We start from the raw sequence: 25,484 nt of genomic DNA, 5'->3' as shown, positions 1-25,484 counted from the left end.
AGGAGAGATGAAAGACATTTTTTTCCTACTGGAAAATTAATTGAGCTGAGGAGAGAGAGAGGCATCAGTGTCGAGGCACTAATCTTCAAATCCATCCATCTATTTTCTAATCCGCTTATCATCACAAGGGTCGCGGACATGCTCGAGCTGTCTTCGGGCAGTAGGCGGGGGACACCCTGAACCGCTTGCCGCCCGTCGCAGGGCAAACATAGACGAACATCCATCCACACTCACACTCACAGCTCGGGATCATTTCGAGTGTTCCGTTTACCTGCTGTGTTTTTTGGAATGTGGGAAGCAAAACCGCAGTACCTGAAGAAAACCTACGCAGGCAAGTGGGGAACATGCAAACTTCACACAGGAAGGCCCGAGCCGGAATCGAGCCCTGCGCCTCCGCTCTGTGAGGTAGACGTGCTAACCAGTCGACCGGCGGGCCGCCCATCCCAAAATCCGAATATCAAATATTAAAAATGGTCTGACGTATGTGTTTGTTTTTCTCTGTTTAAGTTCCTTAAAAACAGGGGTCCGAATCCCGTTTTTCATGGAAAACACTCACGTACTTTATCCCCGTTTTTTTCTTCAAGAATTGTTTGAGTGACAACAAGTTTTTTTTTTCACTTTGACGCGGAACTGTGCTTTTCGCAGACTTGCCCTTGTCCCTCGCGAATAACGGGGTTGGCTGTACTGTAATGTCGTTTTAATCGAGCCTCGTCGTGTAAATCCATCGCGAGATTTCATCTTCTTAGTTTTGATCCCGATTCAATCTCGCGATACATCACGGACGTCAACCCCATTTTCCCAACTGTCCCCGCTCGTACTAAGACGGGATTTCGGAACCAGCAGCACCGGTCAGGGAATCACAGGACCGAACGAAGGGGGGTTTTGATCGTAAAACAACACAATTCGGTGGCGCCTACGTCATCAGGTTGACCGAAGGATCGACTTTATGCGGCATTTCAGCATGGTAGCGTTACAATGAGGTAAGCGGACTTGTTTCGGATGTGATGCGAACGAATGTTCCCTGAGCGGGCTGACGTTAGCTTTGCTTTAGCTTCAATGCTAGCCGCGTTAATGTCTTCCATAAGTTCCGGCGCTCGTGGGCTCGCCGTGCCCGGACAAAGTGTAAGGTCGCCGACGTGTAATTGTGTTCAGCGGGATGACTCGAGGACAGATGTTGAGCCGCGTTCCCCGGGTAGCCAAAGTGCTAGCCGCCGCTATGCTAACGTGAAATCGCTGCATCTTGCACCGCTTGTCGTTGATTTCACGCCAATTTGCATTTGTGGCCAAACTCACGCAACCTCTTTTGGTTAACTAAGACTCACACGGTGATGAGTCATCCAGATAACGGTGAATAATAACGAATGACTAATGATTTCCCATTAGCTCCGGGTTGCTTCAGCCTTAGCTGGATGCTACTTTAAGGTGACGATCCCTTGAAATCGTTGCGTCGGAAAATGCACTTGTGTGTCGAGATGTCACGTGAAATGCAGACTTCATGTCCATCCGTCCGTCACAAAACCTGTCTGCATCAGGGAAAGAGTCAAACTTCAGCCTTCTCGATTGGACAGTGTGAAGCAGTTCCCATGGTAACGACTGAAGCTTTAAAAAAATGTCATGTTTTGGGCTTCCAGGTCATGCTTGTGCATGTTGTGCAGACATCTCAACAAAACAAGAAAGAATCACTCCATGAAACACGCAAGAAATGTACAGCATCTAAAACGCAGATTAAAATCGAATTTATTACAATGCATGCAGAAGATTGTTTCCACGCATGTACAGAGTTTAAACTAAAAAGAAAAAGTTTAGCACAGCTGCTGCAGTGTTAGGTCACAGTATCCTCATTGCGCTGAGATGTTGACGTGCGGCCGGGAGGTATTTTTGTCTCTTGGGATGCTACATTAATTGACGTGTATTTGGTGGACTCGGTGATGAAATGCTGCAATCGCGAGTGGTGATACATTAAGGCGGAGGAGGGAAATGGAGGTCGGACCCATGTGGATGACCTCATCACTTGACAGCAGTGTGATAGGAATGTGTTGCCATGTGTCACTGGTGGGGGGGGCAAAGTGAGACGTGAGTGTCAATGTGTGTTCCGAGTGGCATTGTGGTGTGTGGAGAGTTTCTATGCTGTCAACACATATGCGGGAGGTGGCTCGCATTCGCCAGGACCTAGTATATCCCAAACCTTAATTGTAGCCAAGCGAGCACACCGCTCAATCGTTTTAGGAAGATTGAATTGCGATTTTCCTGGCAAATATTGCAGTTTCAATTCACTTGAGGATCTTTTTGAATTGTTGTTGAGAGGGAAGAAATTCACATACAGTACATTTGACAATAGAGTTTAATCCAATCCAAAGCTTGACAACGTCACCTTGGTACTCCACTGATGTGACAGTGCTAAAAAAATGCCTTTGTTCCCGCTGAGTCATTCAGGAATTTGGGGGGGGGTTCACATGCGTACCTCTTTGAGAGCGAGTGTTGATTTTACTTTTCTTAAGCGACGTGCCTTTTCCGAACTTTACTCATCCGATTGCCCTTCCTTTTCCATAAAAAAAAAAAAAATGCTTGATGCCGGAGAAGAGTAAACCATGTTGACAAGTATTTCATTCTGTTTGAAGAGATGCTTTCAGAGTGCAACTCTGCATGTGTGCTGGAGTTCTTGGTTCCATTTTGAAATGCACTCCATGTTAAGGCCACAGTGTCGCCACAAGGACGAGCTTCAAAGTTTAATGCACGTTGAATGGACTGTCGTCTAACTTGTCTTGATTTCTAATTTGCACATACTTGACAGAGTTCCAGCTGTGTGTGATTGGGCTAAAATGTTTGGGTGAATGTTTTTATTTGTTGTTGTGCTTTATGCACTGGCTCCTTTTCCGGTGTGTTTTTCGCCACCGCTACAATGTGAGCATTCATTTAAAAGCCTGAGAACAGAAAACCTTCTGCTGTAGCCCCCCCCCCTCTTTGCTGCTGCTCATTCTCGCAACTGTAATCGTGTGTGGATTTATCTTTTGTCTCACTGACCCACTTAAAGGGGGTTACTTTGTCCTCCAGCTCTGATTAGAAAGCCCGTCGCCCAGTCTCACCCCCCCCCCCCCCACCACCACCACCCCGTCGGCCGAAGAAGAGCAACGCCGTTGCTTTCTTGACATTCTGAGCATTTCCGGTTGACGTTTCTCTTGTTTTGACTGGCACGCCGCTCGTGTACAGCTGCGGTGGCTTTGCTTCAAGTTATTGCGGCCTCTGCTGATTTTTTGGAGTGGGGTGCGAGGGGTCTGGATCTGATTAACATATCGACTCGTGCCAGAGTTATGATGACACACACACACACACACACACACACACACATGCACAAGGTTGTGTCATTGGCTTGCTAAGGCGCGGGCTGCATTTAAAAAATCATTTTAAGATAAGATAAGATGAGATATCCTTTATCTTAGTGGGACACAGTCTTTTTACTCAAGGGTCACATATTTGTATTTTTTTTTAACCTAGATGAACGGTCTACATCATTCTTCCATGAGGTAAAAAAAAAAGGTGAATACGCAGGGCGCCAGATTCAAGAGCAGGGCGGGCTGCACGTGGCCCGCGGACCTCCGGTCTTCATGCGCAATCAAGCAAAATGCGTGCGAGTCGGATGTTGCGCAATAGCGTCGATTGGCCGAAAGACGCGTCTCGCGTCATCTCCTTTTTCGACACCGCTTGTCCCGAACAGGTTGGCGGGGGTGCTGGAGCCTATCCCAGCTGACTTTGGGCGGAAGGCGGACAACCCCCCGAACTGGTCGCCAGCCGGTCGCAGGGCACGTACAGCAATCACGTCCACGCGTTCACTGAGCAGGAAAGGAGCCCACGCCGCCCGCGCATAAGTCAGGCGAGTCGGACGGCGACGTGATGGGCGATGCCAAAAGAGGCGTGGCTTGAAATGTCTTTCTTTTGCTATTTGTACAGGTGGTCTTTCTGAAGATAGCCGCAGTGAACTATGGCACAGTTCCCCGCCACTTTCGCAGGTCAGCCAACGTAATCCTCGCCACAGGAAGTGATGACTAGCGCATTCTCCTCAATACCTTCCCCTTTTCTCTGCCGTTGCTCCGCATCATGGCTGCCCTTTGTGCGTGCGTGCGTGTTTCTCAGGTCCGGACGTGTTCTTGATCTCGGTGGATGAGAGAGCCAAACATGACCAACAGTTTCACAGCCTCTCTCCCACGGCGGGTGGCTACATCACGGGTAATACTTGATGTTCTGAAGCCACGCGCCTTCAGTTGCACGTCTGCGTCAAGGTCGTCTATTGCGTGTGCTCACTTCCTGTGTGTGTGTGTGTTTGTGGACATTTTCAGGGGATCAGGCCAGGAACTTCTTCTTGCAGTCTGGACTGCCACCACCCATCCTGGCCCAAATCTGGTGAGTCAGCTCAGAGACTCTGACGAGATTGTTGGGTTACCGGCCACTTTATTCTCTTTTTTGCGTGTATGTGTTTTGAAATGTGCGTATATTTGAACTTGGTCGTTCTTCTCTCAGGGCCTTGGCCGACATGAACAGTGACGGCCGCATGGACATCCACGAGTTCTCCATCGCCATGAAGCTGATCAAGCTCAAGCTCCAGGGCCACCCCCTTCCTCCCGCGTTGCCCCCCAGTATGAAACAGCCCCCGCTGTCTCTACCCCCCCAGCCCGGCTTCGGTAAGGCTCTTCCGTCTCTTACGTCGATGCCACATGCTAGATGCGCCGGCTCCGTGCTTCTCCAGGTATGCCCGCCATGGCGCCCATGGCCAGCGCTCTGCCGGGGGTGCCCCCTCTGCCGCTCCCTCCCTTACCCGTCGGGGTGTCGCCGCCTATGGTCTCGGGGCCGCCGCCTCCCCTCCCGCCCCCCATGGCCAACGGGGCTCCTACCACGGGCTTGATGCAACCCATTTCAAGCTTCTCCCACCCAGGTAATATTTGCGCTTAATGGACGCATCGTCTTTATATTTTAGACGGACTGATGTCGTTCTCGACAGTCCCCCCCCCCCCCCCCCCCCCTAAAACTTTTCCATCAGTCAGATCAAATCATTGTCTGCTATCATTTTGCTTGTCAAAACAAAACGTGGTGCAATTTCCGCTTGCCACCACTGCGAGCTCCTTCACCAAGTCGCCAAGTCCATCGATCCAAAGCGTGCCTCCCTTTTTGCAGCTTCTTCAATCAACAAGGCCTCCTTCAACCGTTCCGGCACCAAATTGCAAAAGGGTCCGTCGTTCGATGCCGGCGGGTAGGTCGCCGCGAATGTCTGAACCCTTCCGATTCCCTTCCGATTGATCCAATCCTGATGGGTTTGTCTCGGCAGCGCTCAGCCCCCCGTCGACTGGGCCGTCCCTCAGTCGTCGAGGCTCAAATACAGGCAGCTGTTCAACTCCCACGACAAGATGATGAGCGGCCACCTGACGGGTGCGCTCTGCGGCGCCGACAAACTTCGTCCTTCGTATGCGCCTGGAGCACATTCATTGATTGGCATCTGGCCCTTTGCTTTTTTTGCGCAGGTCCGCAGGCGCGCACCATCCTCATGCAGTCCAGTCTTCCTCAGGGCCAGCTGGCCTCCATATGGTCACTACTTGAAATTTCGTCGCCTCGTTTCAAACTCGGGCCCGCTCATAACCGGCGCGTCAAATGTCTTCTCTGGAACAGGAGCCTGTCGGATATCGACCAAGATGGGAAGCTGACGGCGGAGGAGTTCATCTTGGCCATGCACCTCATAGACATGGCCATGTCCGGCCTGCCTCTGCCCCCCGTGCTGCCGCCAGATTACATCCCCCCGACTTTCAGGTGATGGTCAGAATCACATTGGACCTTTTAATTGGCCCGAAGGTCGAATGGAGTCATTGCTTTAGTTTGACAACGACTGCGACATCGGCCTTGCGCACCGCTGGACTCTTTTCCTTGTTCCTGCCACGATCTTAAATCGGCTCGACTATTGCTGCGTGTCGACATGGACGAAAGGCCGTTTGTCTTCTGCCTGTCGCAGGCGCGTGCGAAGCGACAGCGTGCAGTCGGACCAGAAGAGCGTCCCCGAGGAGCTCGAGGAGGAGGTGGAGAGCAACCAGGACAAGAAACTTCCAGGTGGGCAAATGTACTCCACTGATGGCGACCGTTATTTTTTTTTAAACATAATGCCACCGACTTCCTTTTTTCTGACTCTCTCGATCCTCAAAAAGACGCCTTTGTATTGTCACCTGACCGTTTCGTTGTCGTTACTCTGCCCCCTGCAGTCACGTTCGAGGATAAGAAGCGGGAGAACTTTGAGCGCGGGAACCTGGAGCTGGAGAAGCGGCGTCAGGCCCTGCAGGAGCAGCAGAGGAAAGAACAGGAGAGGCTGGCGGCGCTGGAGAGAGAAGAGCAGGAGAGGAAGGTCGCTCAGCGCAAACCGCAGAAAGGGATCGCAAGCGAGGGTAGCCAAAAGGTGCCGGAGCGAATAAGAGCCGACTTTCTTGTCACTCTTTGCGCGTCAGGAGCGCGAGAGGCTGGAGCAAGAGAGGAGGCGACAGCAGGAGTTGGAGAAGCAGCTTGAGAGGCAGAGGGAGCTGGAGAGGCAGCGAGAAGAGGAGAGACGCAAAGAAATCGAGAGGAGAGAGGTAAGATGGAAATGCGGCGGCCGTGTTATTTGCTTCAAAATCCAGATCCAAGATGGTACTCATCTTCATCCGCGTCATACACTCCATAAACGATTCCTCTGCCGGCACAAGAAGGTCGACCGCAATGGCCTCCTTAATGTATCGCCCACGTGTGGTCCAGGCTGCTAAGCGCGAGCTGGAGCGGCAGAGGCAGCTGGAGTGGGAGCGGCAGCGGCGCCAGGAGCTTCTCACTCAGAGGAACCGAGAGCAGGAGAGCATCGTTCTGCTCAAAGCCCGCAAGAAGACCCTGGAGTTTGAACTGGAGGCCCTGGTAATCCAACACCACACAACAAGCCGGAGATGATGCAGAAACTCATCATCGGGAAGGAGCCGAGCAGCTAATTGTGTGTTTTCTTTAGCCCAATGACTTTTGGATGAGATGAATGCAATGAGTTGCTTGCTTCCGCGCCGCAGAACGACAAGAAGAGCCAGTTGGAGGGCAAGCTGAAGGACGTGCGCTTCCGTCTGTCGGCTCAGCGCAGGGAGGTGGAGCAGACCAACCAGGCCCGGGAGAGCCGCATCGCCGAGATCACGCTGTTGCAGCAGCAGCTGCAGGTGGGCGCCGAAACCGCCGGCGCGCAGCTCTTTGTCTTCATCACGGCGTGGCGCCGTCCATTTCAACACTTGATGATGTCACTGCAGGACTCCCAGCACTGGCTCGGGAGTCTCATTCCCGACAAGCAGAGTCTCAACGACCAGCTCAAACAGGTTCAACAGAACAGCCTGCACCGTGAGTAGTTAAAAAAAAAAATGGCCGTGCACTATTTAGCTGTCTGGAAACCTTCTTGTGTGTGGCCGAAGCAATTTCTTCTCGTCTGACCTCCACTAACTTGCGTGCAGGCGACAGTCTTTCATCGCTGCAGAAAGCCGTGGACCAGAAGGAGTCCAGCAGACAGCAGCTCAGAGAGCAGTTGGACACGGTGGAGAGGGAAACCCGGGCCAAGCTGCTGGAGATCGACGCGTTCAACACTCAGCTGAAGGTAGACGCCAGGACTCAACTACTCTGGGTTGACATCTGCCCGTCGGTGTGTGCGTCAACCGCGGTTGCCTGTCTCTCGATTCAATCAAACGCAGAAAACCGTGTACACTACATGCGCGGTCTGGCGCGTTTGTCCAAATCTGCAGCAAAAGCAAAACATCTCACCACATCGAGCCTCTTTGCAGGGTCAACCCTCCTCACCCCCCCTTCCCCCATTTTCCTCCACTTTTGTGCAAAAGCTCCTTGGGTCAGGCCCAGATGAAAAGACGCTGCCTTTCAAACATGGGAAAGGACAGCGTTGCTGCAAACGGATTGGACTCCACTTTAAAGAAGCATCAAAGGTGGCTAGTCACGTAGATGCGGATACATGTTGCTCGTAAACCTTCACAGCAGCACTCATTATGCGGTGGAGTAAAGAGGATGACCTTTGACCCGCCTCCCTTCCATCTTCCTTTTGACTCCCCCTCAAACTCAACGCATTGCTACATTGCTCTTCTGCGGCCTCCTAACCCGCCCGCTCGGTCAACCTTGAGCGAGGATTGCACAATGAACACTTCCTTCTGTTTTCTACTCCTTTATTTATTTCCCCCCCCCCCTTCCACACTGTCCCCCCCCTTTTTTTTGCTCCATTGCCCACACCAGTCTCTGTGTGAGTTCTATGCCAGCCACTGTGCCAGGATAGAAGCCCTGCGACGACAGCTTGACGACAAGCAGAGAGGGAGACAGGTAGAGAACACTGCCACTGCTGGACTGGGGTGGTACTGCGACTGGGGATGCCGCCTGATTGCCGAGGATTAAAAAAAAACCCGTCAAATTATTAAAAATAAACAGTTATTTGAAAAAGGTACCACACTTTAACGAACTTTTGCCTTCAACATGATGCCTTGCAAATGGGAAATCTTCGACCAGACTAGCTGCCAAGGCGTGTAAATTAGATGCGGTTAGTTTGTTTCTCGAAAATTAATTTCCATAGGTTTTCCATCATATGTCCCCTTTAAGTCTTTGTGAAATAACTTTTCACAGGCTCTCAATGCTCAGTCATGTTATGGTAGCCTCCAAAAAAAAAAACACTGCATTTTGCCACTATTTGGTCCACGGTGTTCATCAGATAATATGAGAAATGTGGTCATATCCATAGAAAAGCAGAGCAGTAGCATCAAAGCATACCGGCCCAGGTTGCTTTGGCTTTGTCGTCTTCGCTCAAGCTTGACGTGCATGCACTGACCCTGGTGTGCTGTGTGTTTGTTGCGTGCTCAGGGGACGACATGCGCTCAGGCAGGGGGGGGGGGGGGGCAACACGTGGCTTCAACATCACAAAAGTTGTGATTTGTACATGATTTTAGCGTCACATCCGCCCTTCCCGCCATTTTCATTTCACCCCCTTCCTCACCTCTTTGCTTCATCTTCCCTCTTCCACCTCTTTGCCTATTCACATCTCCGTGTCCTCTGGTTTCATTTGTGGCGCAAGCAGTCGTGAAGTGTTTAAAGAGGTTATAGTCCTCGCGGTGCTACGTGCGTCAGTGTAGAGTCAAAGCAGGGGGGAATTTGAATGTGCTTCAGTGTGCGCTTGTCAAGTGTACAGCGGCCGTTCGCTGTTTGCCAAGTGAAAGGGCAAATTTCCACCACCGATGCTTGAATAGCATTTCAAAGTGCTTGCAAACATCTTCAAGGACTAAAAACAGGCCACAGTAAACAGGGCGGGGGCCGCTAACGTCGCCATCCTCTCCCACTGATGTTCAATGACAAATGTAACGCGGCTGCTGGTGCATTTGGGATCGGCTGAGCAAAAACAGCCTTCTGCTTTTCCGGCGCGGACGTTTGACTGAGGGGGACATCGCAGGAGTCCGCTGTATTCAGAAATGCATGCATGGCACAGTGTGTCCCTCACTTTCCGTTGCGGGAGGAGTTGAAACCATGATCTCCTCGGTCTAATCAAGTTTAGTCTGCCTGATTGACAGATGACGTTTCGAATGGCACAGTTGGTTTTTATAACTGCACACGGGTCCCTGAACTAATCCATATTTGCTGTTGCTGCCGCCGCCGTCGCCGCTGCTGCTGCTGTTGTTGTCAGCGGTAACCCGCGGCAACCAGCCAATCCGATCCCACTCCCTCCTCACCGCACTGTGTTCCTATATCCCCCGTGTCGCCTCGCAGGAGCTGAGAGAGATCCACAGCCGGCAGCAGAGGCAGAAGCAGAAGGAACTGGAAGGCGAGGCACACTCGATGAGGCACGCGCGCACGCCGATTGACAGGGAGTCTGCCGAGCTGCAAGAAAACAGGTAGGGCTCCAAAACCGCAGAGGAGTGCCAAGTACTTAGCAAGTGTTTTAAATGAGACATTAAATGAGAAGCGTTTTCACAGATAAAAATGCTAATTTGTGAACCGCATATCCAGGGGATCTTGCCATGTTTATATCCTAGCCACGAAAAAGTCACCTTCTGTACTTCAGGGTGTCCTCAGACAAATCTCTGGCTTGGAGTAACGACGACGCAGGAAGTTCCTCCCTGAAGGCGCCGAGCCCCGCTTCCGCCTCGCACAGCTGGCTCAACCGAGTGACCCAGGAGGAAGAGGAGAGGAAAAGCCGAGGCCCGGGGGAGGACGCGGAGGGCCGCAAGACCGCCGCGTCCTTGGAGGAGAAGGATGAGGACGCCCGGGGAAAGAAGGACGCGCAGGAGAAACTCAATAAGCTCTTCAGCCAGCCCAGCGATCCCTGGGCTTCGTCAGGTCGGTTGAAAGCGACGTTGGACATTCTGCGCGGAGCAAATTCCACCTGTAAACCGAGACGCCGCCGTAGTTTAGTCGCCAATTATCGGACTTGGAAATTGCTTGCCCTGAAACCTGTGTGAGACGTGACCTGACTTTGACCGGAACCTCCGTTTGACGGTCCTACTTGACTTTTGACTTGCTTGACCCGAGTCATGCCTTGACCTTTGACACAATAACTCGGAACTTGAAGGTTAAGACTTGAGACGGATGTTAGACTTGCACACGTTATTTGACTTAGGCGAGTCGGTCGTTTTTTTTTTTCTTTGAACGGCAGAAAAGACTCCCGTGGCGAACCTCTTTGAGCAGAAGGCGGCAGGCAGCGGCTTCGAGCAGCAGCGGGCGCCGAAGGTGGTCTACTACAGAGCGCTCTACCCGTTTGACGCTCGCAGTCACGATGAGATCAGCATCACCCCCGGCGACGTCATCATGGTACGAAATATGCACGCAACTCGGCACCCCCCCCCCCCCCCCCCCCCCCATCAATGAAATGCTGTACCAATAAAATTGGGTATGATCTTTTTGATCACTGTAATTGTCAGATAAAATCAGAATCGTCTTTCTTGGCCAAGTATGAAGAAATGTGTCTGCGGTAGTACAGGCTAAACTAGTATCATCATAAACAAGGACGTGACAAACTAGTAGAAAGACCGTTGATGCCATCGTGTCAAATAAATGTCGATTACAGTTGGGACAGCTGCAAATACGGGACATTCCAAGTCACGTTTGTGTATAACGCTTTGCTCTCTTCCTTACTGTGCAAACTGAAGGTGAAGGGGGAATGGGTAAGTGCCCCGCCCCGCCCCGCCCGGCCTGGTCTGGCCCAGTGTTGGCGACCTCGTGAGCTCATTCTCACTCACGTTTGTCCACCCCCACATTCGAATGCCTCCTACCGGCTCGGTTAGCTTGTATTTTATTTGTGTCGAGCACGGCGTCCCGACTTCATTGGAATTGGCTCTGTGGTACTTTCCATAGATTGTCACAGTGCGAGGCAGCGAAATGCAATCTGCATCTTAGAAGTACGTCGCCGCATGTAAGAAATGTGAATTAATATGCACAGGTTGCGAAATTCATTATTCATCCATTTACAGTACAGTGTAGATGTAGGCCAATATTTAAGATAAGATAAGATAACCTTTATTCGTCCCACAATGGGGAAATTTACAGCCTCCAGCAGCAAGAATGCATGTAGAAAGAAGAAAGGAGAAAGAGAAAAAAAACAACAAACATATTTCAATTAAATACAATATGAACACAAATGGATAAAAATTATTATTATTATTATGATTGTTATTTTTTATTCATCAGCCTGACAGCAGTCGGTAGGAACGAGCGTCGGTATCTCTCCTTCTTGCAGCGCGGGTGTAACAGTCTCTGGCTGAGGGAGCTACCAATTAGTCTACCATTTAGACTCGTACCATTTCACATCCCTGACGGCATTACACCCCCCCCCCCCCAAAATCATTCACATGATCATATTCAAGCATGTATATTGCTGCACTGTTGAGACTGGCGTTACCATACAGAACTATTTTGCGTCTCTTCCTTTTCTGCACATGACACCTTTTGAAAAAGAAACATTGATCCACCGTGTCCCGGCTGGTACGTGACCAGACCTCCGGATTCAGTTTGCACCTCACCGTCTTTTGTGTCCCGACAGGTGGACGAGTCTCAGACGGGTGAGCCCGGTTGGCTGGGCGGAGAGCTGAGGGGACGAACCGGCTGGTTTCCGGCCAATTACGCAGAACGGATACCGGACAGCGAAGCGCCCGTCAGCCTGCGGGCGCCCGCCTCCGCTACGCCGACTTCGGCCCAGCAGCCCGACGACACGCCGCCTCCCGCGCCCGGGCAGACCTCATCATCCGCGTCGTCCGCCAACAGTAACTGGGCCGACTTTAGCACCACGTGAGTTACAGTTCATGCTTTGCTCCCCACATACCCGCATTACCGTCGAAATCATTTATCCATCCCTCCCCCAAAACACTTTCTGACATATATATATATACATACACAAATAATATACAATACATGCTAATTTATAGAGCGCTTTCACAAGAGCGGCAGCTGGAACAAAGCGCTTAACAAAACAGTTCACATCAAGTAAAAGCGTAAACACGGGTAGATGATTCTGCCAAATTCTTAATCCGCAATTGCAATCTTAGAAACAATCTGAAACTGTTTTCGAGATGGACCGCATGTGACATTGTGAACATTTGCAGCTGGCCATCAAACATGAGCAGCCAAATGGATAGCGAGGGATGGGACGCGTGGCCCACCTCCTCCTCCGCCGCTCAGAATCCGTCCGTCAGCGTCCCGTCGGCTCAGCTGCGGCAGCGCTCGGCCTTCACGCCGGCCACCATGACCACGGGCTCCTCGCCGTCTCCCGTCCTTGGCCAGGGGGAGAAGGTGGAGGGTCTGCAGGCTCAGGCCTTGTACCCCTGGAGAGCCAAGAAGGACAACCACCTCAACTTCAACAAAAATGAGGTCACCATCACCTCAACGTTTTTTTTTTCTTATTTAATTCCTTATTTTTATTGTTCCGCCCACTTTTTTTTTTCTTTTTTTTTTTATTTTTTACATGGCATATCATTGCGTCCTAGATCATAACGGTGCTGGAGCAGCAGGACATGTGGTGGCTGGGAGAGCTCCAGAGCGGACAGAGAGGATGGTTCCCCAAAAGCTACGTGAAGCTCATCTCTGCCACCGCGCCGCCCCCGCTTGCGCTCGCCGTGGCAGCTCCGACGGCACCCCCGATCGCAGTCCCGGTCGTTTCCTCGGCACGTGGCAAAAACGCAAGGTACGCACTTCTTCACCAAGCTATCGGATGTCACTGGTTAATGAGTGCGCGCAACAGACAGGTAGCTGTCTGTAGCCTAGGGGGCGGGGTTACGTCAATTGTCAAAGTGTGACATCGCCAGCGGCAACAGATTTCGTTTTGAAAACTAGACAGCAAAAGGTTGCTTCATTTCACACGTGCTTGACGCCAAGCCAGTCCCGAAACCGACAATTCGACAGTCACTTTTCAGCCATCGGTGCTCCTTTCCCCTCCTTTGCCGTCCAGTGAATGTGTGGTGTCAGAGAGCCCCCCAAACGGAAAGCGCCCTTCGCCCGCCCCGTGCAAGCCCACCGAGTCAGGAGAAGGTAAGCCAGACTTTCCCCATTCCGCGCACGCGTGCCACTCGCTCGTGTTCTCGCCTGTGCCTTTGCGTAGAGTACGTGGCCATGTACACGTATGAGAGCAGCGAGCAGGGCGATCTGAGTTTCCAGCAAGGAGACGTCGTGGTGGTGTCCAGGAAGGAAGGCGACTGGTGGACCGGCACGGTGGCGGGCAAGACCGGGGTCTTCCCCTCCAACTACGTCAAGCCGCGAGATGCCTCGTCAGAGGTGAAGGAAAAGGACTGCTGCACGGGATCAGCTGATCGTGTTTTGGTGAAGCAGCATGTGACTCGGAATCATCGATGGTTTCTTTTTTTTCTTTCGTTCTTTTTGTCTGTCTCCAGTCTTTGGGAGCGGCAGGAAAAACGGGAAGCCTTGGCAAGAAACCAGGTGATCTTTTTCTTTCTGGCATTTGATGCTGTTCATGAGATCTGACCACTTTGTGATCTCCTTTCTTTTTCCACCGTCTCTTCATCAGAGATCGCCCAGGTGATCGCCCCCTACTGCGCAACAGGAGCGGAACAGCTAACGTTAGCGCCAGGCCAGTTGATCCTCATCCGGAAGAAGAACCCAGGCGGCTGGTGGGAGGGCGAGCTTCAGGTACAAAAACGGCACATGGAAAGCAAAGAGACGCCGCAGTAATACAGCCTACAATTTCAAAGACTATTTGCACGCTAGGTGCGATTTAACCCGACGGGATAGCGTAGAACGAAGTCTCAAGTCCTTGTTTAGTTCACACTGGAGCTGAACTACAGGGAAGCTCGACAACCTAGGACTCGGCGAGATTTCAATGGTCTGTGGACGGATGAATTGATGCGTTTCAGTTGCACCCGCCGCCTTGCACGTGTTGCAATCATGCTCGTGAGATTTGATAGGGGGGCGGGGAGCACCTTGCTAGGTTGCCTTCGCCGTTCCTCATCGGCCGCCTGACATTCTGCGCTCCAGGCACGGGGGAAAAAGCGGCAAATCGGATGGTTTCCGGCCAATTACGTCAAGCTGCTCAGCCCCAGCACCAGCAAGACCACGCCCACCGAGCCCACGCCGCCAAAACTGGTCCCCGCCAACACTGGTATACACGCACACACACGGTCTCTCATTTGCTGACACCCACGTCACTCACAAGGCCAAGCCCCGCCTTTTAAAGCTTTAACACCCTTAAAGTCACAGATACTACAGTAGAACGTTAGAATGGCGAGCCCAAGTCGACAAAAATAATACTTCACCTCACATGCGCATTACTGTTAAATAACGCAGAATACGTTTGCATCTGATTAATCGATAGAATACACACTTGTATGTGTGACTCACTCCCAATTTTGGTGCTTGCGGAAGCCGTGTGCCAGGTGATTGGCATGTACGACTACGTGGCGCAGAACGACGACGAGCTGGCCTTCCAGAAGGGCCAGGTGATCACCGTGCTCAACAAGGACGACTGCGATTGGTGGAAAGGGGAGCTGAACGGTCGCGAGGGGCTCTTTCCCAGCAACTACGTCAAGCTCACCACCGACACGGACCCCAGCACACAGTGTGAGTACTCGCGCTTGCACAAAACCAAAAAAAACAAACGACTCCAAACGTCCTTGCCGTGGACACATGCACTCTCTCCCTCACACACACACACACACACACACATCCCAGCTTGTGGTGTGGAGACACTGCACCTCTCTTTCACCGTGTGACCTCGTCGTCCTTTGGGCCTCTTAGAGAACATCCCCAGTTCAGTCACACACCGCCTTTGGATGCTCTGTGTGTGTGTGTCTCTGTTTGTGTATTTACGCTTGTTTCTATTTGGTAGTATTGGGTGTTTTCTCTCTTCCGGCATGGGTCCCCCATCAACTCCCCCAACTCTTCCCAGCATGATCCATCCATCATAGATGTAGAAATTCTAGAGTGAACACGTTCCCCTCATACATCCTCACACACACATGTATCATTAATTACATGTGTGTCTTTTGACTAATACAAATAAATACGCAGTACAATTGTGAGTACGTCGGAGATCATCAAGCCATATTTATGCAAAGTCCAAGAATTGCCATCTTAAAATCTTCTTGGCTGTTGAGGCTAGCGGAGGACACACCTTTGTCCTCAAGTACCACGGTTGATTTTTTTTTTTTTCCAACAGTGAACCAAATAATTCATCGATGGAGTTAAAGATATGAAATGTCAGTGACAATGCACGAACAGCTGCCTATTTTAAACAGAATAAATTGTTGTAAAAAGTGGTAAGGTGTATATACTTAAAATATCTAAATTTGCTGTTGTGTCAAAAAAAAATTATAGTTTATTACCCCATTGAAAAATAAATAAATACATAAATAAATAAGAATTTATTCTCATTTCCTAATTCACCAACTATTTACAGCACAAAACGGTTCAAATGTGAGCTGTAAAATTGCTTTTAGTTTGTATTTTATTTCCAGTGGCACAATTAACCAGTGATCTATTGAATTTTAGGGAGAAAAAAGTCCGCTCTAGATATTCTACTCGTGTGCTGTCGCCGTGCGCTCCGCCCACCTCGCACTCAATTTGTTGTTGTTCTTGTTGTTGTTGTTGTTTTTGTTGATGTTGTTGTTGTCGTCCTCTCTCTAGGATCATATCATTCCCCAGAATCCCCCTCTCCTCAAAGCCCTCAAAGAGACCCACTAGGCCACGCCCACTAGGCCACTCAACCAATGGGACAGCAACGAGCGGTCACATGACCCGGAAATGGCAACGCTCCACCACCAATAGAAGCCATAGACAGACAGACAGACGGACAGAGACCAACCGACCGACCAACTGACAGACGAGCCAGACTGACTGTAATGTTAAGCATCTGTCTGTTGGCGCGTGCGCGCCTGGCTTGGCATCGCCGCCATCTTGCTTTCTAGCAAGAGGCTCAGAGGAGAGAGGACACGAGGATGATTGGACTCGTTGACGTGTTTGACCGGGACAGTATTCGCGTGCGCGCCTCAGTCGCAGTGCGGTGGGGAAGTGGATAGTGGGTCGTTTTGTGGCTTTACGGGAGACTGTGTCATTTTAGAAGCAGCTCAGCTCATCCCTGTCCCGAAGGAAGAGAGCCACACTGAACAACAGCAGCAAAAAAGAAATACCATGAGAGCAAAGTTGTCCCCTTTTTTTTTTTTTTAGCTCATATTTGATTCTGAAATTAAAACCTTTTAGTACTAAAAAAATATATATAATTATTATTAGTATTATAGCTCTTGTTTTTAATTTTAAAATACTTTTTTTAAAATTCAAACACTTTTGGGGGAATATGTTGTTGTTTTTTTCCGGCACGAAAAAAGTATTTTCCAATCTTTTTTGGGGGGAAAAACACAAAGTCATGTGATAATTTTGTTTTGAAATAACTTTTCATATGTACCCATAAATATATCATCTCAACATTTTCCAGAAAACAAAAAAATATATAGAAAAAGTATTTTTTTCCATCTAAAAAAAAATGTCAACGTATTCCTCCATAAAATGTCCTCCACCCCCAAAATAACTTAACTCTCATGCTATTTTCATAATGATATGGCTTTTTTTCCAGGGTTTAGCCGCTTATTTTTTTTTTCAGTGTGGTCCTAATCTTCCTTTGTACATCCACGCTTTGCTACCTTTTCAAAAACATTTTTATACTTCTACCCTGGGAAGATTTGTACCCCTGTGACTCATACGTCTACCCTCCCCGCCCCCATCCTCCCACCTCCACTGCCCCGACTAACCCGACCCCTCCCCAGAGCTTCACAGAAAGACCCACTATCTGTTGGAGGACTCGCTCCAATGTGGAACGTAACAGCCAAAGACTCCTCCCCTTCAAGGAGCGCAAGCACACACTCAAAACACACACAAACGTGGTACAGAGTTTGGGAATATTAACCACACACACACACACACACATTGTTTTTACCCACGGTCATTTTTAACAATTTAATGAAGCATTGACTGTTCTGTTGTTTTTGTTTACGTCTTTACTATGGGCTTGTCTGTTGCTATGACGATCACACGCTTGTCAGTTCAACATGCACACACGGTACGATCGAGTCATTCGTTTCTTATTGCGTCATAAAAGAGATGATCGGTTATTTTATATGCCGTGTGTGTTAGAGTCGGACAGCAATGCTTTGTCAAAGCACTCTTTAAAAAAAAAAAATCTCATGCCCCCTACTAAACAAAAATGGTGATGCTCTTGGCGACATTTACTCACAATTGCGGTGTGAAATACACACACAAACGGTAGTTGCTTTTTTCTCTAAGCAGCACAAACTGACTGCCAATCAGCACACGACAGCACAACCTTTAACTTGACTTATTTTTTTCCTTCAGGATTTTACAAATTCGCTTTGCATTTGAGCCGCATTCTTTTAATGGCACTGTTGAATTTAATCCTGCAAAATGTCCTGTCAGCAAAACGTTTTAAGACCCTAATGACATTTAATCAGCGTTCGTCACAGATCACAAACCCCAAATTCTTCATGTGTTGTCACAACATGAACTTATAATTGACATCTGTTCATACGCGTGACATGAGAAACTGTGGCATAAAAGTGTCGGGGCGGGGCAAAACCTTGTTACCCTGGCAACACAACAGCCCCCTTGGTTTTTGTGCCCATAGCAACAGACTAGCACTGTAGTACAATTGCCATATATTTTGTTGTTGTTGGTTATCCAGATGACAGTATTGTGATTTTGAGTCTTTACCCTCACTAATGGAATCAACTGATTTTTTAAAAACTTTTTTCTTAAAGATCTAAACAAACAGTCGAGTTGTTCCGAATCTGCTGGCATCCTAGGTGGGCTTCCCGCCGAATGGTGGCTTAAGATGACCGGTTTTGAATGTCTTTGACTTGGAACTATGATAAACTCCCGTGAGCCAAAATGCAAGTCTGCTTGCAATTCTTGCGCTACAGTTGCACCAGTGAAAATCTGGCCGTAGCCACTGAGCTTTTTCTTCAGGCGTGTACAGAATGAATGTAAGCGCAACGCGAATGACTCCTGCCTTTGTGGGAGGCGCCGCATCTGACTGCATCCTGGCGATTAAACGCTCAAAGACGCACTCGCTCGCGCTCCCTCCTCTCACACATCTTTCATCAAACATGAAAAAAAACGGTGACAAGTGAGACATTGCATACCTCGTGGCATCAAGCAAATCTAATTAAAAAACAAAAAAAATCCAAAACTTCACAGTATTTTTTTTGGGGGGGGGGTTGGTTAAAGTTATATTTTTTAATCCAAAAAAGGTCCTTTTTTCTCTCTGAAAATGTTATTTACTGAACATGTCATGTATTGATGTACCCTTTAAATGTACGTTATATATTTAATCAATAGCATTGATTAAATATATAGATATACACACACACAGACAAGCAAACAACTATACTTGAATGAATTTTTACTGTACGTACTTTTGAATAAAGTGTGTTCTGATGTCAGGTATGTATCCCAACATTATTTTGGCTTGATTGACACTGTGAATCTTGCCTGATGTGCATCTTGTTGTGTTTTTAGGGTGTGCTGATCTGCACCTGCTGGACATGCTGAGTCCCATGGAGAGGAAACGTCAAGGCTACATCCACGAGCTCATCGTCACCGAGGAGAATTACGTCAACGACCTGCAACTCGTCACCGAGGTGGGTAGAAGAGGATCTGTCTATCGCTATCGCTTTATATATATGTCTGGATCTGTGTATGCATTTATTTATAATTATGTATATAGATGTAACAAGTATAGTTGCTGGGTTCTAATGCCCACCGCAAAATGGCACTTATTGGAACACAAACGGTGCCGCAACACATTGCATCGCTCACGGGCATATATTCTTTATCCTCTGCAAAAAACAAACAAACAGACGGTGATCATAGTAAAATGTCGATGCAAAGTATTGTTTGCGTTTAGATCTTCCACAAGCCTTTGCTGGAGTGCGAGCTGCTGAGTGAGAAGGAGGTGGCCATGATCTTCGTCAACTGGAAGGAGCTCATCATGTGCAACATCAAGCTGCTCAAGTGAGATCGTCGTCGTCGTCGTGTCATTTACAAAATCCCATCCTAAAAAGTAACCAGGGCGGGGGGGTGGGGGTTGTCTGCAGAGCGCTGAGGGTGAGGAAGAAGATGTCAGGAGACCGCATGCCCGTCAAGATGATCGGCGACATCCTGACTAATCAGCTGCCGCACATGCAGCCGTACATCAGGTGATTGTGCGCGCGCGCACCTGCGCAGGCGCAGTGTCGGCGCTCACGTGACGAGTACTCACCCCGGTGGCGATTCGCGCAGGTTCTGCTCGTGCCAATTGAACGGCGCCACCCTGATTCAGCAGAAAACCGACGACAACCCTGAAATCAAAGACTTCCTCAAGGTAATCCGGATACGTCTTGAGCACAACTTGGTTTGCGAGAATACCAAGGCATCGTTTTGGGAAGTAGTGTCGTTCAACTTTTAGAAAAAACTTGGGAGAAAGAAAAACATTTTTATTCTTCAACGTTATGACATGAAGAGTATGACTTGTGTCTGGGAAAATTTTGATTTCTCATTCTCTGGAGAAATCGGCCATTTTTCGTATAAAAGTACAATTTATGGCTTTTCTCTTTAAAAATGTATTTTTTATTTTATATTATTATAAATATAATTAGTTAATTAATTAATATAATTATATTATATTTATTTATATCTATATATATATATATATTGCGCGTCGTCCCGCACGCTGTCTGTCCTTCCGTCTGTCCCTTTTCAAAACGTACCTACTTCACTGCGCCGCTCAGGCAGTGGCTCACTACGATCGCGCGGGCATCTTAGCGAAAAAATGTTGTCTACCCACAAGCATTGCAATGAAATTGTTAGTTATTTAGTAGAGCTAAACATCTCTTTATTTTCGCGATAAGCAATGAAGATGAACAAAAAGTTGAACCAAGCAACAACACTTTTGTGGGCCGAAGGCCCACCTCACCAGCCTTCCGCAGGAACTAGCTGATGAGCCGCTCGGAGGGCGGCGAACCAACTAGTATTTTATATTTTACAAAACAACTTTTGTTCAAAAACCCCAAAACAGAAGCTTTTTTTTTTTTTTTTGCAGAAAGTTATGCTTTTTTTCCACCAAGATAAATACAAATGTCTGAAAAATATGACTATTCAAAGAAAAAAGAAAAAAAAAATATATTTTTTTTTTTTAAAACTTGAAACGAATCTGACTGCACACTAAATTTAATGTTCAGGAATGCAAGTCAATATAATCGTTTGTTTGTTTGTTTGTTTGTTTGTTTCAGAGGTTAGCCATGGACCCTCGCTGTAAGGGCATGCCGCTCTCCAGCTTCTTGCTCAAGCCCATGCAAAGGGTCACTCGCTACCCGCTCATCATCAAGAACGTACGCTACACACACACACACACACACACACACAGAGGGCGCTGTCACTCCTTGTTCTTCTGCTCTTGGTTGGCCAACAGATCCTGGAAAACACTCCCGAATCGCATCCGGACCACAATCACCTAAAAGCTGCTCTGGAAAAGGCGGAGGAGTTGTGCTCACAGGTGAGAGCTGCTCGAGTCACTTGGGGGATTCTGTGCGGGGAAAAAAAACCTGAGCTTCCTTGCGTTTTTTGCCGCGTAGGTGAACGAAGGCGTGAGGGAGAAGGAGAACTCGGATCGTCTGGAGTGGATCCAAGCTCACGTTCAGTGCGAAGGCCTGTCCGAGGTACTCGACATTTTTTGTCCATGTCTTCATCCACGTCAGTCTGCCAAAAATAAACCCTTTTTGCAGCAACTGGTGTTCAACTCGGTGACCAACTGTTTGGGTCCCCGCAAGTTCCTCCACAGCGGCAAACTCTTCAAAGCCAAAAGCAGCAAGGAGCTCTACGGCTTCCTCTTTAACGACTTCCTGCTGCTGACGCAGGTGACGCGCCCTCCGCCGCCCCAAAGTCCTCAATACTCTGGCTCTGACTCAACGCCACTTCCTGTCCTGTCCCTCCCTCCGCAGGTCACCAAACCCCTGGGCTCGTCCGGGTCCGACAAAGTCTTCTCGGCCAAAACGCACCTGCAGTACCGCATGTACAAGACGGTGAGAACATGCACAACACACACACACACACATGAGTAATAAAGAGTAACCATTCCTACGTGTGTGTGTGTGTGTGTGTGTGCACGGTGCAGCCCATCTTCCTGAACGAGGTTCTGGTGAAACTGCCGACGGACCCGTCGGGAGATGAGCCGCTCTTTCACATCTCTCACATCGACAGAGTTTACACCCTGAGGGCCGAGAGCATCAACGAGCGGTAAACGAACGCAGCATTTTTGGGCGGGGCAAGTTAAGTGGGAGCGTGCTCACCTGCTATGTGTGTGTGTGTGTGGGCACACGCAGGACAGCGTGGGTGCAGAAAATCAAGGCGGCTTCCGAACTCTTCATCGAAACGGAGAAGAAGAAGAGAGAAAAAGCCTATCTGGGTATTGATCGGATTGGATTGTAATGTTGGGGGAGTGGCTTGTCAGCTGGCTGCTGACGATTTGTGTGCTCAGTGCGTTCCCAGAGGGCGACGGGAATCGGCCGGCTGATGGTCAACATCGTGGAGGGAATCGAACTCAAGCCCTGTCGCTCGCACGGTAACGACAAAAACGGGGCCGCCGGCGATTTTTTTTTTTGCAGGATGTGCTGTTGACTGGGCTTGTTTTGTGCGTCAGGAAAAAGCAACCCTTACTGTGAGGTCACCATGGGCTCGCAGTGCCACATCACCAAAACTCTGCAGGTAACCGCCCGGGCAACTGCTAGTTTGGATTCAGCATTTCGGACCCAGGAGGAGAAATTCATTTACTTTTTTTTTTTTTTACATAGCCCACGACGATAACAGATTTTGGCACATATATATTTTTATTTTTACCCATTCTTAATTTTGTCTTCATTTTATCGTTGTCCAGAACTAATTTTCTATTTTTAAAAAAGTCCTGGATTTGAATGAAACTTGAGCTCCTTTTGGAGGTTCAGTCGATGAGGTTTTCCCTTTGAGCTTTGGCAGAGGGCTTCTTGGCGTTGCTTCTTTGCCGAGTTGAGTTTTGTTTGGTGGCAGGACACGCTGAATCCCAAGTGGAACTCCAACTGCCAGTTTTTCATCAAGGACCTGGAGCAGGACGTCCTTTGCGTGACCGTCTTTGAACGGGACCAGTTCTCGCCAGACGGTCGGTACTCCGCCGATTCGAATTTCCGATCGGACGCCCGCAATACAAAACGGCAAACGCTGTGTTCCCCCCCCCACCCCCATTCAGACTTCTTGGGCAGGACAGAGATCCGATTGGCCGAGATCAAGAAGGACCAGGGCTCCAAGGGACCAATCACCAAGCGTTTGCTGCTCCACGAAGTTCCCACTGGCGAGATCGTGGTCAGGCTGGATCTCCAGCTCTTCGAGGAGCCCTGAAAGCGCGCATCTGGATGCCTATTATCAGGAAGGACCGGACACAACTGGACCGAGGTCTGGCTCGGAGACGCAAGAGACAGAGATTTTATTCCTAATCTTATTTATTGACTGAATAGAAGAAGTTGAATCGTCAGCTGGTAAGTTGGACCACGAGGCAGCTCGCTTGCAAAACTTCACGTCGAGCGAGAAGTTATTTTGGCTGTCAATACTGATGTGAATGCCACAATGTGACGTAAAGACTTTTTTGGGGGGGGGGGTGGTTTCAGAAGAAAAGCTGATCTCCGAAAGTGTTAGCTCATTGCTAACAGCTAATCCCAACTGACATTTGATTGAAACGTTTCTTCCCTCTGATGCCCATTCCAGTGACAATCTCGTGTGTGTGCGCGCGTGTGTGTGTGCGTGCGTGTGTGTGTTTTCAGTGTCCAAGCTTAACAGAAGATGCTAACTGCACTAATTAGTTAGCAGCGTTAGAAGTCCAGTGTTGAGTATTTATCATTTTTGTACCCATGAAGATGGATAACTTTGTGGTTTTTTTTCCCCTTATTTTATACTTTTTTGTCATCCTTAAGGATATTAACTTGTGTTGTTTTTCTATGAGGATGATACATATTTTTCCAATTTTTTACTGATGACACTGAAGGGACAGTGTGTAAAAATAAAATCTATGTTCATTATTTCAAAAACCCACATTAATGTCAATAATATCCCCCCAAAAAAGGTGTTCTATCATATCCTTATTTTTTGCTTAATTGTAGGTGAAGTCATCTGTAATGATACGTAATAGGGCGCGCCTCCCCTTACAGGCGGCTGCCATGTTTTGCCGCCATCTTTCTGCTACGTAGCCCATAGGAGACAAATTTAGCAACACGCTTCGGTGGTTGCATTCTATTAATTCACCACTAAACTCTACACACTGTACCTTCAATTTTTTCCCTATTTTTTTTTTCTTTGTGAATAGTTTTGTTTTTGCAAGGGCTGCTGTTGCTTCAATTCGCCACACATCCAACCTCTCGTGTCCTTGGGTAGCTCCAGAGAGCTGGCGTGCATTCGTGTTCCGACTGCTCGTCGTGCGGAGTGTACTGGGGAGGGACGTGCATGAAACACACGCACTCGCACACACAGAAATGGGATGCATGAATGTTGTGTACTGTATTACATTTCCCTCACACTGTAAACAACCAACTTAGCGGACCAGCCACTGTCCAATCAGACGTGGATGAGCCAGTTTTGTGTGTCTTAACAATGAGAAAATGTCTTAACTCTGTATTTTCCTCTCGCCCCCCTCTCGTAGCCCCTCACACTGTACTAAAAGTAAGCTAAAGAGCCGCTCATACTGTCCGCCTTCCGGGCTGCTGTAGAAATACTGCTGAGAAAACAAACTGACAGAGTTATTACCTGACCGCTAATGGACGATAGAAGATGGACATCGCTCTGTCTAGATGAAGATGTACGTACCTTGTCGTTTCAGTGTTAATAAAAAATTCAAAAGAAACTTGAGTTGGACCAACATGTCGTCTATTTGCGTTGTAATTCAACCCACACGCTCACACCGTTTGCATTAGGAGAATTCAGTTTTGTTACCATGTTTGGGTTTTTTCTCTTCATTTTCTACCCATGGGGCGGCATGGCGGAGTGATCGTTTCCCAGAGGTTCAATCCCTGAGCATTGCGACCACGTCGACGTGTCTTTGAGAAAGATACTGAACCCTCAGTTGCTCCTGATGCTGTGCCATCAGGAGGTGAATGAGCTAACTGTGTAAAGCACTTTGAGTACACGACATAGAAAAGCGCGAGATAAGTGACATTTACCATGAAGTTAATTAATTTACTCTTGTTTATAAAAGTTTTGCCGATGATGGTTATTAACTTGTTTTCATCTTTCACAAATGAGAGCAAGCCTTTAGTCCCCTCGTTTAACAGCAGGTGGAGTTGGAGATATATATTGGACGCGTTAGTCTTCTCATCACGACTCTGCGGCATTGCTGTGCTATATTTGTCATTCATATGCAGTCTTTAGATTTTTTTTCCACATCCAGCACTGCTGCTTGCTGTTGTTTTATAGGCGAGTTGCCAAATCCGTCACAGCAACGACTCTGTCGTGGTCACAATTACGAATCGTCCACCGTTCTTCTTTTATCCTGGGGCCTATCTTTGGGCCTATCTTTGGGCCTATCTATCCGACGTAAAAATGTCACCCGAGGTCGAAAACGTCATGTTTTCTTTGCCTCCAAGTCCATATGCCAGAGTTTTAGAATGGCCAGAATGTCCCTCCGTTGATGACGTCAATTGATTTCGGGATGGCCATTCATTTCGCTTGTTCAAACATTACTATCGCTTCCGTTTTAATCTAATAGAACTGGAGTGAACGTGAACACACGACCTCCGCCGTCTCCCCATTTTGTCACACCGAAGCACCCAATAATTGGTAATAGACGCTATCTTAGGACGATCAGCACACCCCTTTGACTACAGTGCTGTAGTGATCTTCATGTCCACACATACATTCCTGTGCACGCAAATATTTGCTTTTACGTGTTCGTGTTTCGGTTTGGCGGTTGAACACGGCGTCTTGTT

At 48.6% G+C, this 25,484-nt stretch overlaps 1 protein-coding gene across 2 annotated transcripts; it reads left to right on the top strand.

Moving 5' to 3' along the window:
• Nucleotides 1-806: 806 nt before the first annotated feature.
• On the top strand, nt 807-24,418 carry LOC127610289 (intersectin-1-like). 2 transcript variants are annotated; one of them, XM_052080237.1, is made up of 46 exons: nt 807-980; nt 3,713-3,868; nt 3,946-4,004; nt 4,129-4,221; nt 4,332-4,395; nt 4,513-4,673; nt 4,739-4,924; nt 5,164-5,239; nt 5,315-5,415; nt 5,508-5,571; nt 5,653-5,790; nt 5,990-6,084; nt 6,234-6,373; nt 6,474-6,596; nt 6,757-6,906; nt 7,050-7,190; nt 7,278-7,365; nt 7,476-7,615; nt 9,769-9,893; nt 10,064-10,338; nt 10,655-10,809; nt 11,148-11,162; nt 12,038-12,282; nt 12,597-12,861; nt 12,978-13,174; nt 13,439-13,518; nt 13,589-13,761; nt 13,878-13,923; nt 14,012-14,133; nt 14,479-14,602; nt 14,866-15,060; nt 19,027-19,148; nt 19,415-19,521; nt 19,605-19,706; nt 19,789-19,870; nt 20,778-20,876; nt 20,957-21,040; nt 21,120-21,203; nt 21,270-21,401; nt 21,486-21,566; nt 21,659-21,780; nt 21,867-21,949; nt 22,022-22,105; nt 22,184-22,248; nt 22,567-22,675; nt 22,763-24,418. In XM_052080237.1, the coding sequence occupies exons 3-46, from the start codon at nt 3,977-3,979 to the stop codon at nt 22,909-22,911; spliced, it is 5,310 nt and encodes a 1,769-aa protein (XP_051936197.1). In that variant the 5' UTR covers nt 807-980; nt 3,713-3,868; nt 3,946-3,976; the 3' UTR covers nt 22,912-24,418. The 2 variants fall into 2 exon arrangements, with proteins under 2 accessions (XP_051936197.1, XP_051936198.1); XM_052080238.1 differs by lacking the exon at nt 11,148-11,162.
• Nucleotides 24,419-25,484: the final 1,066 nt, after the last annotated feature.

Source organism: Hippocampus zosterae, chromosome 11 (genome assembly GCF_025434085.1).
Source record: "Hippocampus zosterae strain Florida chromosome 11, ASM2543408v3, whole genome shotgun sequence".
Taxonomy (NCBI): domain Eukaryota; kingdom Metazoa; phylum Chordata; class Actinopteri; order Syngnathiformes; family Syngnathidae; genus Hippocampus; species Hippocampus zosterae.
The sequence above is the reverse complement of the archived record's forward strand: the minus strand, read 5'-3'. Positions and strand labels throughout refer to the sequence as shown.

Coding starts and splice junctions, on each gene's coding strand:
- LOC127610289 (XM_052080237.1), top strand. CDS start 3,977: ATGGCACAGTTCCCCGCCACTTTCGCAG. Junction 10,339..10,654: donor CGATCCCTGGGCTTCGTCAG/GTCGGTTGAAAG, acceptor TTTGAACGGCAG/AAAAGACTCCCGTGGCGAAC. Junction 12,283..12,596: donor TGGGCCGACTTTAGCACCAC/GTGAGTTACAGT, acceptor GAACATTTGCAG/CTGGCCATCAAACATGAGCA.